This window comes from Salmo trutta, unplaced genomic scaffold (genome assembly GCF_901001165.1).
Source record: "Salmo trutta unplaced genomic scaffold, fSalTru1.1, whole genome shotgun sequence".
NCBI lineage: Eukaryota > Metazoa > Chordata > Actinopteri > Salmoniformes > Salmonidae > Salmo > Salmo trutta.
Window position 1 is genome coordinate 159,853 of NW_021822680.1, and position 17,209 is coordinate 177,061.

General features: G+C 45.3%; 1 protein-coding gene across 2 annotated transcripts in view; it reads right to left on the minus strand.

Annotated features, from left to right (window-relative positions):
• Positions 1 to 17,209, minus strand: part of LOC115183231 (AP-1 complex subunit sigma-2-like) — a 44,493-nt gene that overhangs the window by 15,624 nt on the left and 11,660 nt on the right. The window contains exons 3-4 of one of the 2 annotated variants that reach the window (XM_029744571.1): positions 10,824 to 10,936; positions 7,035 to 7,046 (exon numbers count right to left, since the gene is read on the minus strand). In XM_029744571.1, the coding sequence (XP_029600431.1) occupies positions 7,042 to 7,046; positions 10,824 to 10,936 (118 nt within the window). In that variant the 3' untranslated portion in view covers positions 7,035 to 7,041. Of the gene's footprint in view, positions 1 to 7,034; positions 7,047 to 10,823; positions 10,937 to 17,209 lie in introns of those variants that run through there. The other variant, XM_029744570.1, reaches the window with a different exon arrangement.

A 17,209-nucleotide genomic window follows, 5' to 3' on the forward strand; every position in this document is an offset into this window, starting at 1 on the left:
TAATTACTAAAATGTCAAATGTAAAAATGTGTGTAGAAGAAACATGTTGACTAACATAGGCCTAGATAACCCTAGATAGGCCTAGATAACCCTAGATAGGCCTAGATAACCCTAGATAACCCTAGATAACCCTAGATAGGCCTAGATAACCCTAGATAGGCCTAGATAGGCCTAGATAACCCTAGATAGGCCTAGATAGGCCTAGATAACCCTAGATAGGCCTAGATAGGCCTAGATAGGCCTAGATAACCCTAGATAGGCCTAGATAACCCTAGATAGGCCTAGATAGGCCTAGATAGGCCTAGATAGGCCTAGATAACCCTAGATAGGCCTAGATAGGCCTAGATAACCCTAGATAGGCCTAGATAACCCTAGATAACCCTAGATAGGCCTAGATAACCCTAGATAACCCTAGATAGGCCTAGATAGGCCTAGATAGGCCTAGATAACCCTAGATAACCCTAGATAGGCCTAGATAACCCTAGATAGGCCTAGATAGGCCTAGATAGGCCTAGATAGGCCTAGATAACCCTAGATAACCCTAGATAGGCCTAGATAACCCTAGATAACCCTAGATAGGCCTAGATAACCCTAGATAACCCTAGATAGGCCTAGATAGGCCTAGACAAAACACTGTACATTTTTTATTTTTTGTTACAAGCCGTGTTTCGTTAAAGCCTACTTATTTTTGTTACAAGCCGTGTTTCGTTTAAAGCCTATTTATTTTTGTTACAAGCCGTGTTTCGTTAAAGCCTATTTATTTTTGTTACAAGCCGTGTTTCGTTAAAGCCTGTGTAAAGTTAATTTGTTTCAATGTACCGGTAGGCACCTGCGGCTTATAGACATGTGCGGCTTATTTATGTTCAAAATAATAATTTTGTAAAAATTCAGTGGGTGCGGCTTATATTCAGGTGCGCTTAATAGTCCGGAAATTACGGTAGTACTTTATTGAAGTACTTTACACCACTGCGCACACACACACACACAAGCACAGGATAAAGTAGGCCTTCCCAAATTAAACTGAAACAAAGGTAGCACAATGTCGGTCAGAACACACGAATAGGGAATAGAGAGTAGAGAATAGAGAGTAGGGAATAGAGAGTAGAGAGTAGGGAATAGGGAATAGAGAGTAGGGAATGGGGAATAGGGAGTAAAGAGTAGGGAATAGAGAGTAGATAGTAGGGAATAGAGAGTAGGGAATGGGGAATAGGGATTAGATAGTATGGAATGGAGAATAGGGAGTAGGGAATAGAGAGTAGATAGTATGGAATGGGGAATAGGGATTAGATAGTAGGGAATGGGGAATAGGGAGTAGGGAATAGGGAATAGAGAGTAGATAGTAATGAATAGAGAGTAGATAGTGGGGAATAGAGAGTAGAGAGTAAAGAGTAGGGAAAAGAGAGTAGATAGTAGGGAATAGAGAGTAGATAGTAGGGAAAAGGGAATAGGGAGTACAGAGTAGGGAATAGAGAGTAGATAGTAGGGAATAGGGAGTAAAGACTAGGGAATAGGGAGTAAAGAGTAGGGAATAGAGAGTAGATAGTGGGGAATAGGGAGTAGGGAATAGAGAGTAGATAGTAGGGAATAGGGAGTAAAGAGTAGAATATAGAGAGTATGGAATGGGGAATAGGGATTAGATAGTAGGGAGTGGGGAATAGGGAGTAAAGCGTAGGGAATAGAGAGGAGATAGTAGGGAATAGAGAGTAGATAGTAGGGAATAGGGAATAGAGAGTAGATAGTAGGGAATAGGGAATAGGGAGTAAAGAGTAGGGAATAGAGAGTAAATAGTATGGAATGGGGAATAGGGATTAGATAGTAGGGAGTGGGGAATAGGGAGTAAAGCGTAGGGAATAGAGAGGAGATAGTAGGGAATAGAGAGTAGATAGTAGGGAATAGGGAATAGAGAGTAGATAGTAGGGAATGAAGAGTAAAGAGTAGGGAATAGAGAGTAGATAGTAGGGAATAGAGAGTAAATAGTATGGAATAGGGAGTAGATAGTAGGGAGTAGATAGTAGGGAATATGGAGTAGATAGTAGGGAATAGAGAGTAGATAGTAGGGAATAGAGAGTAGATATAGGGAGTAGATAGTAGGGAATAGAGAGGAGATAGTAGGGAATAGAGAGGAGATAGTAGGGAATAGATAGTAGATAGTAGGGAATAGATAGTAGATAGTGGGGAATAGATAGTAGATAGTAGGGAGTAGATAGTAGGGAATAGAGAGTAGATCGTAGGGAATAAAGAGTAGATCGTAGGGAATAGGGAATAAAGAGTAGATAGTAGGGAATAGAGAGTAGATAGTAGGGAATAGAGAGTAGATAGTAGGGAATAGAGAGTAGATAGTAGGGAATAGGGAGTAAAGAGTAGATAGTAGGGAATAGAGAGTAGATAGTAGGGAATAGGGAGTAGATAGTAGGGAATAGAGAGTAGATAGTAGGGAATAGAGAAGAGATAGTAGGGAATAGAGAGTAGATAGTAGGGAGTGGGGAATAGGGAGTAAAGAGTAGATAGTAAGGAGTAGGGAATAGAGAGTAGATAGTAGGGAATAGAGAGGAGATAGTAGGGAGTGGGGAATAGGGAGTAAAGAGTAGGGAATAGAGAGGAGATAGTAGGGAATAGGGAGTAGATAGTAGGGAATAGGGAGTAAAGAGTAGGGAATAGAGAGGAGATAGTAGGGAATAGAGTAGATAGTAGGGAATAGAGTAGATAGTAGGGAATGGGGAATAGGGAGTAGGGAATAGAGAGTAGATAGTAGAGAATAGAGAGTAGATCGTAGGGAATAAAGAATAGATCGAAGGGAATAGGGAACAAAGAGTAGATAGTAAGGAGTAGGGAATAGAGAGTAGATAGTAGGGAATAGAGAGGAGATAGTAGGGAATAGAGAGTAGATAGTGGGGAATAGGGAGTAGGGAATAGAGAGTAGATAGTAGGGAATAGGGAGTAAAGAGTAGGGAATATAGAGTAGATAGTAGGGAATAGAGAGTAAATAGTATGGAATGGGGAATAGGGAATAGATAGTAGGGAGTGGGGAATAGGGAGTAAAGCGTAGGGAATAGAGAGGAGATAGTAGGGAATAGAGAGTAGATAGTAGGGAATAGGGAATAGAGAGTAGAGAGTAGGGAATAGGGAGTAAAGAGTAGGGAATAGGGAATAGGGAATAGGGATTAGATAGTAGGGAGTGGGGAATAGGGAGTAAAGAGTAGGGAATAGAGAGGAGATAGTAGGGAATAGGGAGTATATAGTAGGGAATAGGGAGTAAAGAGTAGGGAATAGATAGTAGATAGTAGGGAATAGGGAATAGGGAGTACATAGTAGGGAATAGAGAGTAGATAGTAGGGAATAGAGAGTAGATAGTAGGGAATAGAGAGTAGAGAATAGATAGTAAATAGTATGGAATGGGGAATAGGGAATAGGGATTAGATAGTAGGGAGTGGGGAATAGGGAGTAAAGAGTAGGGAATAGAGAGTAGATAGTAAGGAATAGGGATTAGATAGTAGGGAATAGGGAATAGGGAGTAGGGCATAGGGAGTAGAGAGTAGATAGTAGGGAATGGGGAATAGGGAGTAGGGAATAGAGAGTAGATAGTAGGGAATAGGGAATAGGGAGTAGGGAGTAGGGAATAAAGAGTAGATAGTAGGGAATAGAGAGTAGATAGTAGGGAGTAGGGAACAGAGAGTAGATATAGGGAGTAGATAGTAGGGAATAGAGAGGAGATAGTAGGGAATAGAGAGTAGATAGTAGGGAATAGAGAGTAGATAGTAGGGAATGGAGAGTAAAGAGTAGGGAATAGAGAGTAGATAGTAGGGAACAGGGAATTGGGAGTAAAGAGTAGGGAATAGAGAGTAGATAGTAGGGAATAGGGAGTAGATAGTAGGGAATAGAGAGTAGATAGTAGGGAATGGGGAATAGGGAGTAAAGAGTAGGGAATAGAGAGTAGATAGTAGGGAATAGGGAGTAGATAGTAGGGAATATAGTAGATAGTAGGGAATAGAGAGTAAAGAGTAGGGAATAGAGAGTAGATCGTAGGGAATAGGGAATAGAGAGTAGATAGTAAGGAGTAGGGAATAGAGAGTAAATAGTAGGGAATAGAGAGTAGATCGTAGGGAGTAGGGAATAGAGAGTAGATAGTAGGGAATAAAGAGTAGATAGTAAGGAGTAGGGAATAGAGAGTAGGGAAAATAGATTAGGGAGTAGAGAGTAGGGAATAGAGATTAGATAGTAGGGAATAGGGAATAGAGATTAGATAGTAGGGAATAGAAAGTAGATAGTAGGGAATAGAGAGTAGATAGTAAGGAGTAGGGAATAGAGAGTAAAGCGTAGGGAATAGAGAGTAGGGAAAATAGATTAGGGAGTAGAGAGTAGGGAATAGAGATTAGATAGTAGGGAATAGAGAGTAGATAGTAGGGAATAGAGAGTAGATAGTGGGGAATAGGGAGTAGGGAATAGAGAGTAAAGAGTAGGGAATAGAGAGTAAAGAGTAGGGAATAGGGATTAGATAGTAGGGAGTGGGGAATAGGGAGTAAAGCGTAGGGAATAGAGAGGAGATAGTAGGGAATAGAGAGTAGATAGTAGGGAATAGGGAATAGAGAGTAGAGAGTAGGGAATAGGGAATAGGGAGTAAAGAGTAGGGAATAGAGAGTAAATAGTATGGAATGGGGAATAGGGAATAGGGATTAGATAGTAGGGAGTGGGGAATAGGGAGTAAAGAGTAGGGAATAGAGAGGAGATAGTAGGGAATAGGGAGTATATAGTAGGGAATAGGGAGTAAAGAGTAGGGAATAGAGAGTAGATAGTATGGAATGGGGAATAGGGAGTAAAGAGTAGGGAATAGAGAGTAGATAGTAAGGAATAGGGAGTAGATAGTAGGGAGTAGATAGTAGGGAATATGGAGTAGATAGTAGGGAATAGAGAGTAGATAGTAGGGAATAGAGAGTAGATAGTAGGGAATGGTCCGCCGGTCCGCCGGTCCGGAGCGAGCAGTCGCACTTCGCTTCGCTCCACAGGTAATATTACACTTCTTTACATTACAACGGTTTGGTTTGTTTGATCTGAGCAATTTTTCTTAGCTATCAAAGATAATTGTGTAGTTTAGAGTAATTAGAGTAATTACCGAGGCTAGCTATTTTTTCGTCCTCCTAACGTAGTCAACACTGCTAGCTGCTAGCTAGTCAACACTGCTAGCTAGCCAACCGTTACCGACTAGCAGCGCTGTAGATACTAATACATTACAACGGAACGATTTGACTAGTGCAGTGTTAGCTAGCTAGCTACATAGCTGTCTTTGTCATAGCTTGATAATTGTGTAGTTTAGTAATTATCGAGGTTAGCTAGGTTAGCTAGCCAGCTATTTCCGTCCCCGCGACGCCATTGTTCCATACCTAGCCAACTATTACCGACGAGCAGCATTGTAGAAACTAAATACATTACAAAGGAACGTCTTGATTAGTGTTATGTTATGTTAGCTAGCTACAAAGTTGCTTTTGTATAATAGCCAACCTCTACCGACTAGCAGCATTGTAGAAACTATTACATTACAACGGAACGACTTGATTAGTGTAGTGTTGTGTTAGTTAGCTAGCATTTGTCATTTTAGTCAATAAGATTTTCGCAACGTAAGCTTAACTTTCTGAACATTCGAGACGTGTAGTCCACTTGTCATTCCAATCTCCTTTGCATTAGCGTAGCCTCTTCTGTAGCTTGTCAACTATGTGTCTGTCTATCCCTGTTCTCTCCCCTCTGCACAGGCCATACAAACGCTTCACACCGCGTGGCCGCTGCCACTCTAACCTGGTGGTCCCAGCGCGCACGACCCACGTGGAGTTCCAGGTCTCCGGCAGCCTCTGGAACTGCCGGTCTGCGGCCAACAAGGCTGAGTTCATCTCAGCCTATGCTACCCTCCAGTCCCTAGACTTCCTGGCGCTGACGGAAACATGGATTACCACAGATAACACTGCTACTCCTACTGCTCTCTCCTCGTCTGCCTACGTGTTCTCGCATACCCCTAGAGCATCGAGCCAGCGGGGGTGGTGGCACTGGAATCCTCATCTCTCCCAAGTGGACATTCTCTCTTTCTCCCCTGACCCATCTGTCTATCTCCTCATTTGAATTCCATGCTGTCACAGTTACCAGCCCTTTCAAGCTTAACATCCTTATCATTTATCGCCCTCCAGGTTCCCTTGGAGAGTTCATCAATGAGCTTGATGCCTTGATAAGTTCCTTCCCTGAGGATGCCTCACCTCTCACAGTTCTGGGTGACTTTAACCTCCCCACGTCTACCTTTGACTCATTCCTCTCTGCCTCCTTCTTTCCACTCCTCTCCTCTTTTGACCTCACCCTCTCACCTTCCCCCCCTACTCACAAGGCAGGCAATACGCTTGACCTCATCTTTACTAGATGCTGTTCTTCCACTAATCTCATTGCAACTCCCCTCCAAGTCTCCGACCACTACCTTGTATCCTTTTCCCTCTCGCTCTCATCCAACACTTCTCACTCTGCCCCTACTCGGATGGTATTGCGCCGTCCCAACCTTCGCTCTCTCTCTCCCGCTACTCTCTCCTCTTCCATCCTATCATCTCTTCCCTCTGCTCAAACCTTCTCCAACCTACCTCCTGATTCTGCCTCCTCAACCCTCCTCTCCTCCCTTTCTGCATCCTTTGATTTTCTCTGTCCCCTATCCTCCAGGCCGGCTCGGTCCTCCACTCCTGCGCCGTGGCTCTACGACTCACTGCGAGCTCACAGAACAGGGCTCCGGGCAGCCGAGCGGAAATGGAGGAAAACTCGCCTCCCTGCGGACCTGGCATCCTTTCACGCCCTCCTCTCTACATTTTCCTCTTCTGTCTCTGCTGCTAAAGCCACTTTCTACCACTCTAAATTCCAAACATCTGCCTCTAACCCTAGGGAGCTCTTTGCTACCTTCTCCTCCCTCCTGAATCCTCCTCCCCCCCCCTCCTCTCTCTCTGCGGATGACTTCGTCAACCATTTTGAAAAGAAGGCTGATGACATCCGATCCTCGTTTGCTAAGCCAAACGACACCGCTGGTCCTGCTCACACTGCCCTACCCTGTGCTTTGACCTCTTTCTCCCCTCTCTCTCCAGATGAAATCTCGCGTCTCGTGACGGCCGGCCGCCCAACAACCTGCCCACTCGACCCTATCCCCTCCTCTCTTCTCCAGACCATTTCCGGAGACCTTCTCCCCTACCTCACCTCGCTCATCAACTCATCCTTGACCGCTGGCTACGTCCCTTCCGTCTTCAAGAGAGCGAGAGTTGCACCCCTTCTGAAAAAACCTAAACTCGATCCCTCCGATATCAACAACTACAGACCAGTATCCCTTCTTTCTTTTCTCTCCAAAACTCTTGAACGTGCCGTCCTTGGCCAGCTCTCCTGCTATCTCTCTCAGAATGACCTTCTTGATCCTAATCAGTCAGGTTTCAAGACTGGGCATTCAACTGAGACTGCTCTTCTCTGTGTCACGGAGGCTCTCCGCACTGCTAAAGCTAACTCTCTCTCCTCTGCTCTCTAACTCTCTCTCCTTCTAGACCTATCTGCTGCCTTTGATACTGTGAACCATCAGATCCTCCTCTCCACCCTCTCCGAGCTGGGCATCTCCGGCGCGGCCCACGCTTGGATTGCGTCCTACCTGACAGGTCGCTCCTACCAGGTGGCGTGGCGAGAATCTGTCTCCGCACCACGTGCTCTCACCACTGGTGTCCCCCAGGGCTCTGTTCTAGGCCCTCTCCTATTCTCACTATACACCAAGTCACTTGGCTCGGTCATATCCTCACATGGTCTCTCCTATCATTGCTACGCAGACGACACACAATTCATCTTCCCCCTTCTGATAACCAGGTGGCGAATCGCATCTCTGCATGTCTGGCAGACATATCAGTGTGGATGACGGATCACCACCTCAAGCTGAACCTCGGCAAGACGGAGCTGCTCTTCCTCCCGGGGAAGGACTGCCCGTTCCATGATCTCACCATCACGGTTGACAACTCCCTTGTGTCCTCCTCCCAGAGTGCTAAGAACCTTGGCGTGACCCTGGACAACACCCTGTCGTTCTCCACTAACATCAAGGCGGTGACCCGATCCTGTAGGTTCATGCTCTACAACATTCGCAGAGTACGACCCTGCCTCACACAGGAAGCGGCGCAGGTCCTAGTCCAGGCACTTGTCATCTCCCGTCTGGATTACTGCAACTCGCTGTTGGCTGGGCTCCCTGCCTGTGCCATTAAACCCCTACAACTCATCCAGAACGCCGCAGCCCGTCTGGTGTTCAACCTTCCCAAGTTCTCTCACGTCACCCCGCTCCTCCGCTCTCTCCACTGGCTTCCAGTTGAAGCTCGCATCCGCTACAAGTCCATGGTGCTTGCCTACGGAGCTGTGAGGGGAACGGCACCTCCGTACCTTCAGGCTCTGATCAGGCCCTACACCCAAACAAGGGCACTGCGTTCATCCACCTCTGGCCTGCTCGCCTCCCTACCTCTGAGGAAGCACAGTTCCCGCTCAGCCCAGTCAAAACTGTTCGCTGCTCTGGCACCCCAATGGTGGAACAAGCTCCCTCACAACGCCAGGACAGCGGAGTCAATCACCACCTTCCGGAGACACCTGAAACCCCACCTCTTTAAGGAATACCTAGGATAGGATAAAGTAATCCTTCTAACCCCCCCCCCCAAAAGATTTAGATGCACTATTGTAAAGTGGTTGTTCCACTGGATATCATAAGGTGAATGCACCAATTTGTAAGTCGCTCTGGATAAGAGCGTCTGCTAAATGACTTAAATGTAAATGTAAATGAATGGGGAATAGGGAGTAGGGAATAGAGAGTAGATAGTAGGGAATAGGGAGTAGATAGTAGGGAATAGGGAGTAGAGAGTAGATAGTAGGGAATAAAGAGTAGATAGTAGGGAATAGAGAGTAGATAGTAGGGAGTAGGGAACAGAGAGTAGATATAGGGAGTAGATAGTAGGGAATAGAGAGGAGATAGTAGGGAATAGAGAGTAGATAGTAGGGAATAAAGAGTAGATAGTAGGGAATAGGGAGTAGAGAGTAGATAGTAGGGAATAGAGAGTAGATAGTAGGGAGTAGGGAACAGAGAGTAGATATAGGGAGTAGATAGTAGGGAATAGAGAGGAGATAGTAGGGAATAAAGAGTAGATAGTAGGGAATAGAGAGTAGATAGTAGGGAATGGAGAGTAAAGAGTAGGGAATAGAGAGTAGATAGTAGGGAACAGGGAATAGATAGTAGGGAATAGAGAGTAGATAGTAGGGAATGGGGAATAGGGAGTAAAGAGTAGGGAATAGAGAGTAGATAGTAGGGAATAGAGAGTAGATAGTAGGGAATAGGGAGTAGATAGTAGGGAATAGAGTAGATAGTAGGGAATGGGGAATAGGGAGTAGGGAATAGAGAGTAGATAGTAGGGAATAAAGAGTAGATCGTAGGGAATAGGGAATAAAGAGTAGATAGTAAGGAGTAGGGAATAGAGAGTAGATAGTAGAGAAAAGAGAGTAGGGAATGGGGAATAGGGAGTAGAGAGTAGGGAATAGAGAGTAGATAGTAGGGAATAGGGAGTAGGGAATAGAGAGTAGATAGTAGGGAATAGGGAGTAAAGAGTAGGGAATAGAGTAGATAGTAGGGAATGGGGAATAGGGAGTAGGGAATACAGAGTAGATAGTGGGGAATAGGGAGTAGGGAATAGAGAGTAGATAGTGGGGAATAGAGAGTAGATAGTAGGGAATAGGGAATAAAGAGTAGATACTGGGGAATAGAGATTAGATAGTAGGGAATGGGGAATAGGGAGTAAAGAGTAGGAAATAGAGAGTAGGGAGTGGGGAATAGGGAGTAGGGAATAGAGAATAGATAGTGGGGAATAGGGAATAGGGAATAGAGAGTAGATAGTGGGGAATAGGGAGTAGGGAATAGAGAGTAGAGAAAATAGAGTAGGGAATAGATAGTAGATAGTAGGGAGTAGGGAATAGAGAGTAGATAGTAAGGAATAGAGAGTAGATAGTGGGGAATAGAGAGTAGATAGTAGGGAATAGGGAGTAACGAGTAGGGAATAGAGAGTAGATAGTAGGGAGTGGGGAATAGAGAGTAGGGAATAGGGAATAGGGAGTAGAGAGTAGGGAATAGAGAGTAGATAGTAGGGAATAGAGAGTAGATAGTAGGGAATAGAGAGTAGATAGTGGGGAGTAGGGATTAGAGAGTAGATAGTAGGGAAAAGAGAGTAGATAGTAGGGAATAGAGAGTAGATAGTAGGGAATAGAGAGTAGATAGTAGGGAATAGAGAGTAGATAGTGGGGAGTAGGGATTAGAGAGTAGATAGTAGGGAAAAGAGAGTAGATAGTAGGGAATAGAGAGTAGATAGTAGGGAATAGAGAGTAGATAGTAGGGAATAGAGAGTAGATAGTAGGGAATAGAGAGTAGATAGTAGGGAATAGAGAGTAGATAGTAGGGAAAAGAGAGTAGATAGTAGGGAATAGAGAGTAGATAGTAGGGAATAGAGAGTAGATAGTAGGGAATAGAGAGTAGATAGTGGGGAGTAGGGATTAGAGAGTAGATAGTAGGGAAAAGAGAGTAGATAGTAGGGAGTAGGGAATAGGGAGTGGGGAATAGGGAGTAAAGAGTAGGGAATAGGAACAAGGGAGTGGGGAGTAGATAGTAGGGAATGGGAAGTAAAGAGTAGGAAGTAGGGAATGGGGAATAGGGAATAGAGAGTAGAGAGTAGATAGTAGTGAGTAGGGAGTAAAGAGTAGGGAATGGGGAATAGATAGCAGGGAATAGGAAGTAAAGAGTAGGAAGTAGGGAATGGGGAGTAGATAGATACGTACACTGCCAAAGTACTTATCCAGTAGTTCCACATATCTGTGGATGATCTCTAGTGTGATCAGCTCGTTGTCCTGGTTCTCTATGGCACAGCAGAAATACAGGCTGGCATACCTGAAACACACACACACACACACACACACACACACACACACACACACACACGCCTGTTAATAACACAGCTTGGTGTCCTGGTCCTCCATGGCACAGCAGAAACAGAATAACAACATAGGAGCTGAGTCTGTGGAGGTGACAGGACAGAGCCGAGTCTGTGGAGGTGACAGGACAGGGCAGAGTCTGTGGAGGTGACAGGACAGGGCCGAGTCTGTGGAGGTGACAGGACAGGGCCGCGTCTGTGGAGGTGACAGGACAGGGCCGAGTCTGTGGAGGGGACAGAGCCGAGTCTGTGGAGGGGATAGGACAGAGCCGAGTCTGTGGAGGTGACAGGACAGAGCCGAGTCTGTGGAGGTGACAGGACAGAGCCGAGTCTGTGGAGATGACAGGACAGAGCCGAGTCTGTGGAGATGACAGGACAGAGCCGAGTCTGTGGAGATGACAGGACAGAGCCGAGTCTGTCAAGGTGACAGGACAGAGCCGAGTCTGTGGAGGTGACAGGACAGAGCCGAGTCTGTGGAGGTGACAGGACAGAGCCGAGTCTGTGGAGGTGACAGGACAGAGCCGAGTCTGTGGAGGTGACAGGACAGAGCCGAGTCTGTGGAGGTGACAGGACAGAGCTGAGTCTGTGGAGGTGAAGGAGGTGAGAGGGATGGAGTTGCTATGACACTGTTGGCAAAGCTCTGTCTGTCACTCTCTCCCCTCTCCTCTGACTCTCCCTTCCCCTCTCCTCCACTCCTCTTCTCCGCTCTGCCACTCCCCTGTCCTCCTCAATCTATTCTCCCCTCTGCCTCTCCCTCTCCCCTCTACCTCTCCCCTGTTCTCCTCTCCCCTGTCCTCCTCCCTGCCCCTCTGCCTCTCCCTCTCCTCATCCCCTCTACCTCTCCACTCCCCTGTTCTCCCCTCTCCTCCCTGCCTCTCCCTTCATCTGACTCTCCCCTCCCCTGTCCTCCTCCCCTCTTCCCTCTGCCTCTCCCTCTCCTCATCCCCTCTACCTCTCCACTCCCCTGTTCTCCCCTCTCCTCCCTGCCTCTCCCTTCATCTGACTCTCCTCTGCCTCTCCCCTCCCCTGTCCTCCTCCCCTCTTCCCTCTGCCTCTCCTCTCCCCTGTCCTCCTCCCCTCTTCCCTCTATTCTCCCCTCTGCCTCTCCTCATCCCCTCTACCTCTCCACTCCCCTGTTCTCCTCTCCCCTCTCCTCCCTGCCTCTCCCTTCATCTGACTCTCCTCTCCCTTCATCTGACTCTCCTCTCCCTTCATCTGACTCTCCTCTGCCTCTCCCCTCATCTGCCTCTCCCCTCTCCTATCCTCTGCCTCTTCTCTCCTCTCTCGTCAGCATTCAGAGACTTGTCCCGAAGCCACTCCTGCGTTGTTTTGAATGTGTGTAGAATAATAGCGAAGACATCAAAACTGAAATAACACATTAATTTCTTTATTATCTAATGAGGAGAGTTACAAACTTTACACACCAGTCAGAGTTACACTTAAACTACATCTTTAATAATAAGAGCTTTGCAAAAGCATTGACTTTCAACGATTCCCTATTTCTAATGAACTGTTGAGAGTGATAAAACAATGGCTACTGAGATATTTTATAGCAAAGATCCACCCCCTAGTCGACATAAACCACAGATATTAGGAACAGTTCACAAAGTGAAACTTTATAAATGAGAAAGTAGTAGCCCGTAGCCAGATAACATTCGCTATAAATGATCGTTCCGTTTGGTCCCTAAGACGAGGTTGCTATCTTGTACCTGTTACTCCTAGCACAAAAACACCAACTCATCCAATGGCATAAATCAATTGTCAACTCTAGATACTCCCATCTCAAGTAAAACCCCTTCTTGACCCCTCTCCTGGACAAGCTCACTGAGGGGAGTGAGCCTCTAAGTCATACACTATCCCAGGATAAGTGCAACATCAGAGAGGACATTCAATGGTTCCAGACACTGCCATACACCTTCCCCCAATGCCAAAGGAGGGAGTGACTTGCACACAGACATTGTGGAAACAAGTAATTTGTTCCCCCTTAATCACGCCATCCCTTCACATGGTTTAAGAATAAGTAAAGGCACATTCACATATGAAGACAATGTTCCATCCTGTCCTCTTCCCTTTCTGATATTCTGCATAGCACCAGAGACATGTAAAATACAGGCCTGACCTCTCCCCTCTCTGGGTCCCAGGTGACTGAGCCCCAGGTGACTGAGCCCCAGCTGAGGGAAGAAGTGCAACTGCCAACACCAGAGTCCAAAGGGATACATTCTAATAACAAGTATATCACATCAACATATTATGCAGATAAGACATGTTCATTATCTATGTTACCCAACTAATTCTGATTCATCCACCACAACACTCTTGGCATTCTCTCAACCAGCTTCACCTGGAATGCTTTTCCAACAGTCTTGAAGGAGTTCCCACATATGCTGAGCACTTGTTCGCTGCATTTAATTCACTCTGCGGTCCGACTCATCCCAAACCATCTCAATTGGGTTGAGGGCGGGTGATTGTGGAGGCCAGGTCATCTGATGCAGCACTCATCACTCTCCTTCTTGGTCAAATAGCCCTTACACAGCCTGGAGGTGTGTTGGGTCATTGTCCTGTTGAAAAACAAATGATAGTCCCACTAAGACCAAACCAGATGGGATGGCGTATCGCTGCAGAATGCTGTGGTAGCCATGCTGGTTAAGTGTGCCTTGAATTCTAAATAAATCACAGTGTCACCAGGAAAGCACCCCCACACCATCACACCTCCTCCTCCATGCTTCACGGTGGGAACCACACATGCAGAGATCATCCCTTCACCCACACCGCATCTCACAAAAACACGGCAGTTGAAACCAAAAATCTCCAATTTGGACTCCAGACCAAAGGACAAATTGTCACCGATCTAATGTCCATTGCTCATGTTTCTTCATGCAGGTGAGTCTCTTCTTCTTATTGGTGTCCTTTAGTAGTGGTTTATTTGCAGCAATTCAACCATGAAGGCCTGATTCACGCAGTCTCCTCTGAACAGTTGATGTTGATGTGTCTGTTACTTGAACTCTGTGAAGCATTTATTTGGGCTGCAATTTCTGATGCTGTTAACCCTAATGAACTTGTCTTCTGCAGCAGAGGTAACTCTGGGTGCATGTTTTGTTCAATCAAGTTCATATTTATATCAAAAACCAGCTTTTTACATTAGCATGTGACGTTCAGAACTAGCATACCCCCCGCAAACTTCCGGGGAATTTACTAACAATTTACTAAATTACTCACGATAAACATTCACAAAAAGCATAACAAGTATTTTAAGAATTATAGATACATTACTCCTCTATGCACTCGATATGTCCGATTTTAAAATAGCTTTTCGGATGAAGCACATTTTGCAATATTCTGAGTAGATAGCCCGGCATCACAGGGCTAGCTATTTAGACACCCGGCAAGTTTAGCCTTCACCAAAATCACATTTACTATAACAAAAATGGTCTTACCTTTCCTGTTCTTCGTCAGAATGCACTCCCAGGACTTCTACTTCAATAACAAATGTAGGTTTGGTCCCAAATAATCCATAGTTATGTTCCAACAGCGACGTTTTGTTCGTGCGTTCTAGACACTATCCCAATGGTAAATAACGGTCGCGCACACGGCGCATTTCGTGACAAAAGATTTCTAAATATTTCATTACCGTACTTCGAAGCATGTCAACCGCTGTTTAAAATCAATTTTTATGCCATTTTTCTCGTAAAAAAGCGATAATATTCCGACCGGGAATCTGCAATTAGGTAAACAGCCGAAGGAAAATACTGCACGGGGTCGAATCGGGCACGCGCCTAATTCCATTGTCCTCTGATGGGCCACTTGGAAAAGGCGATAATGTGTTTCAGCCAGAGGCTGCCTCGTCATCGTTCAGGTTTTTCCCGGGCTCTGAGAGCCTATTGGAGCCGTAGGAAGTGTCACGTTACAGCTAAGATCCTGACTCTTCAATAAACAGAAGCAAGAACAACAACACCTTGTCAGACAGGCCACTTCCTGCATTAAATCTTCTCAGGTTTTTGCCTGCCATTGGAGTTCTGTTATACTCACAGACACCATTCAAACAGTTTTAGAAACTTTAGGGTGTTTTCTATCCAAAGCCAATAATTATATGCATATTCTAGTTACTGGGCAGGAGTCGTAACCAGATTAAATCGGGTACGTTTTTTATCCGGATGTGAAAATACTGCCCCCTAGCCCAAAGAAGTTAAAGCAATGATGGACTGTCATTTCTCTTTGCTTATTTGAGCTGTTCTTGCCATAATATGGACTTAGTCTTTCACCAAATAGGGCTAACTTCTGTTTACCCCCCCCCCCCCCTTACCTTATCACATCACAACTGATTGGCTCAAACGCATAAAGAAGGAAAGAAATTCCACAAATTTACTTTTAACAAGGCACACCTGTTAATTGAAATGCATTCCAGGTGACTACCTCATGAACCTGGTTGAGACAATGCCAAGAGTGTGCAAAGCTGTCATCAAGGCAAAGGGTAGCTATTTGAAGAATCGCAAATATTAAATATATTTTGATTTGTTTAACACTTTTTTGGTTACTACATGATTCCACGTGTGTTATTTCATAGTTTTGATGTCTTCACTATTATTCTACAATGTAGAAAATAGTAAAAATAAAGAAAAACCCTTGAATGAGTTCTAAAACTTTTGACCGGTAGTGTACATTTGCAAAAATAAATTACAACCCGTTTTCGCTTTGTCATTATGGGGTAGTGTGAATAGATTGATGAGGAAAATGTTTTATTTAATCCATTTTTAGAACAACACTGTAACCTAACAAAATGTGGAAAAAGTCAAGGGGTCTGAATATTTTCCGGATGCACCGTATGTCTACCAGCAGCATGCCACTGCTGACTTGCCTCTGAAGCTGAGCAGGGTCGGTCCTGGTGGGTACCTGTATGAGAGAACAGATGCTGCTGGAAGTGAAGGGCCAGTAAGAGGCACTCTTTCCTCTGGTCTAAAAAATATATTCCAACGCCTCTGGGTAGTGATTGGGGATTGGGGATATGTAACGGGCCATCTTTTGGACTTTAAACTGGTATTTTACATAATGGCGCCGGAGGGGATGGCTGCCGTTTTACGGGCTCCAAACCAACTGTGCTATTCTGTTTGTAACTTATTTTGTACATAATGTTGCTGCTACCGTCTCTTTTGACCGAAAAGACCTTCTAGAAATCAGAACAGCGATTACCAACCTTGAACTGGACGAAGATTTTTTTCGTTAATGAGTCCGACGCGAAGGATATACTGCTTCCCCCAAGACCAGGCCCAAATCCCCATCATCCGCATGAAGAAAAGACAAAAATACAGGAAGTCGGGGTGCCTTCTGAGAATTCGTCAGCGAGTGGGTAAACCGCCTTTACCATCCGTTCTATTGGCCAACGTGCAATCGCTGGAAAATAAACTGGATGATCTATGATCGAGACTATCCTACCAACGGGACATTAAAAACTGTAATGTCTTATGTTTCACCGAGTCGTGGCTGAACGAAGACTCAGAGAATATATAGCTGGCTGGGTTTTCCATGCACTGAGCAGCTACATCTGGTAAGACGAGGGGTGGGGGTGTGTGTCTATTTGTCAATAACAGCTGGTGCGTCTCGAGGTATTGCTTGCCTGAGGTTGAGTACCTCATGATAAGCTGTAGACCACACTATCTACCAAGAGAATTTATCTATAATATTCGTAGCCGTCTATTTACCACCACAAACAGATGCTGCCACCAAGACCACACTCAACCAGCTGTATAAGGACATAAGTAAACAAGAAAATGCTCATCCAGAAGCGGCGCTCCTAGTGGCCGAGGACTTTAATGCAGGCAAACTTAAATCTGTTTTACCTCATTTCTACCAGCATGTCACGTGCAACCAGAGGGAAAAAAAACTCTAGACCACTTTTACTCCACACACAGCTCTCCCTCCATTTGGCAAATCTGACCATAATTCTATCCTTCTGATTATAAGCTAAAATTAAAGCAGGAAGTACCAGTGACTCGCTCAATACGGAAGTGGTCAGATGAAGCGGATGCTACGCTATAGGACTGTTTTGCTGCACAGAGTGGAATATGTTCTGGGATTCATCCAATGACATTGAGGAGTACACCACCTCAGTCATCGGCTTCATCAATAAGTGCATCGACAGCGTCGTCCCCACAGTGACCATATGTACATATCCCAACCAGAAGCCAAGGATTACAGGCAACATCCGCACCGAGCTAAAGGCTAGAGCAGGCAAAGTG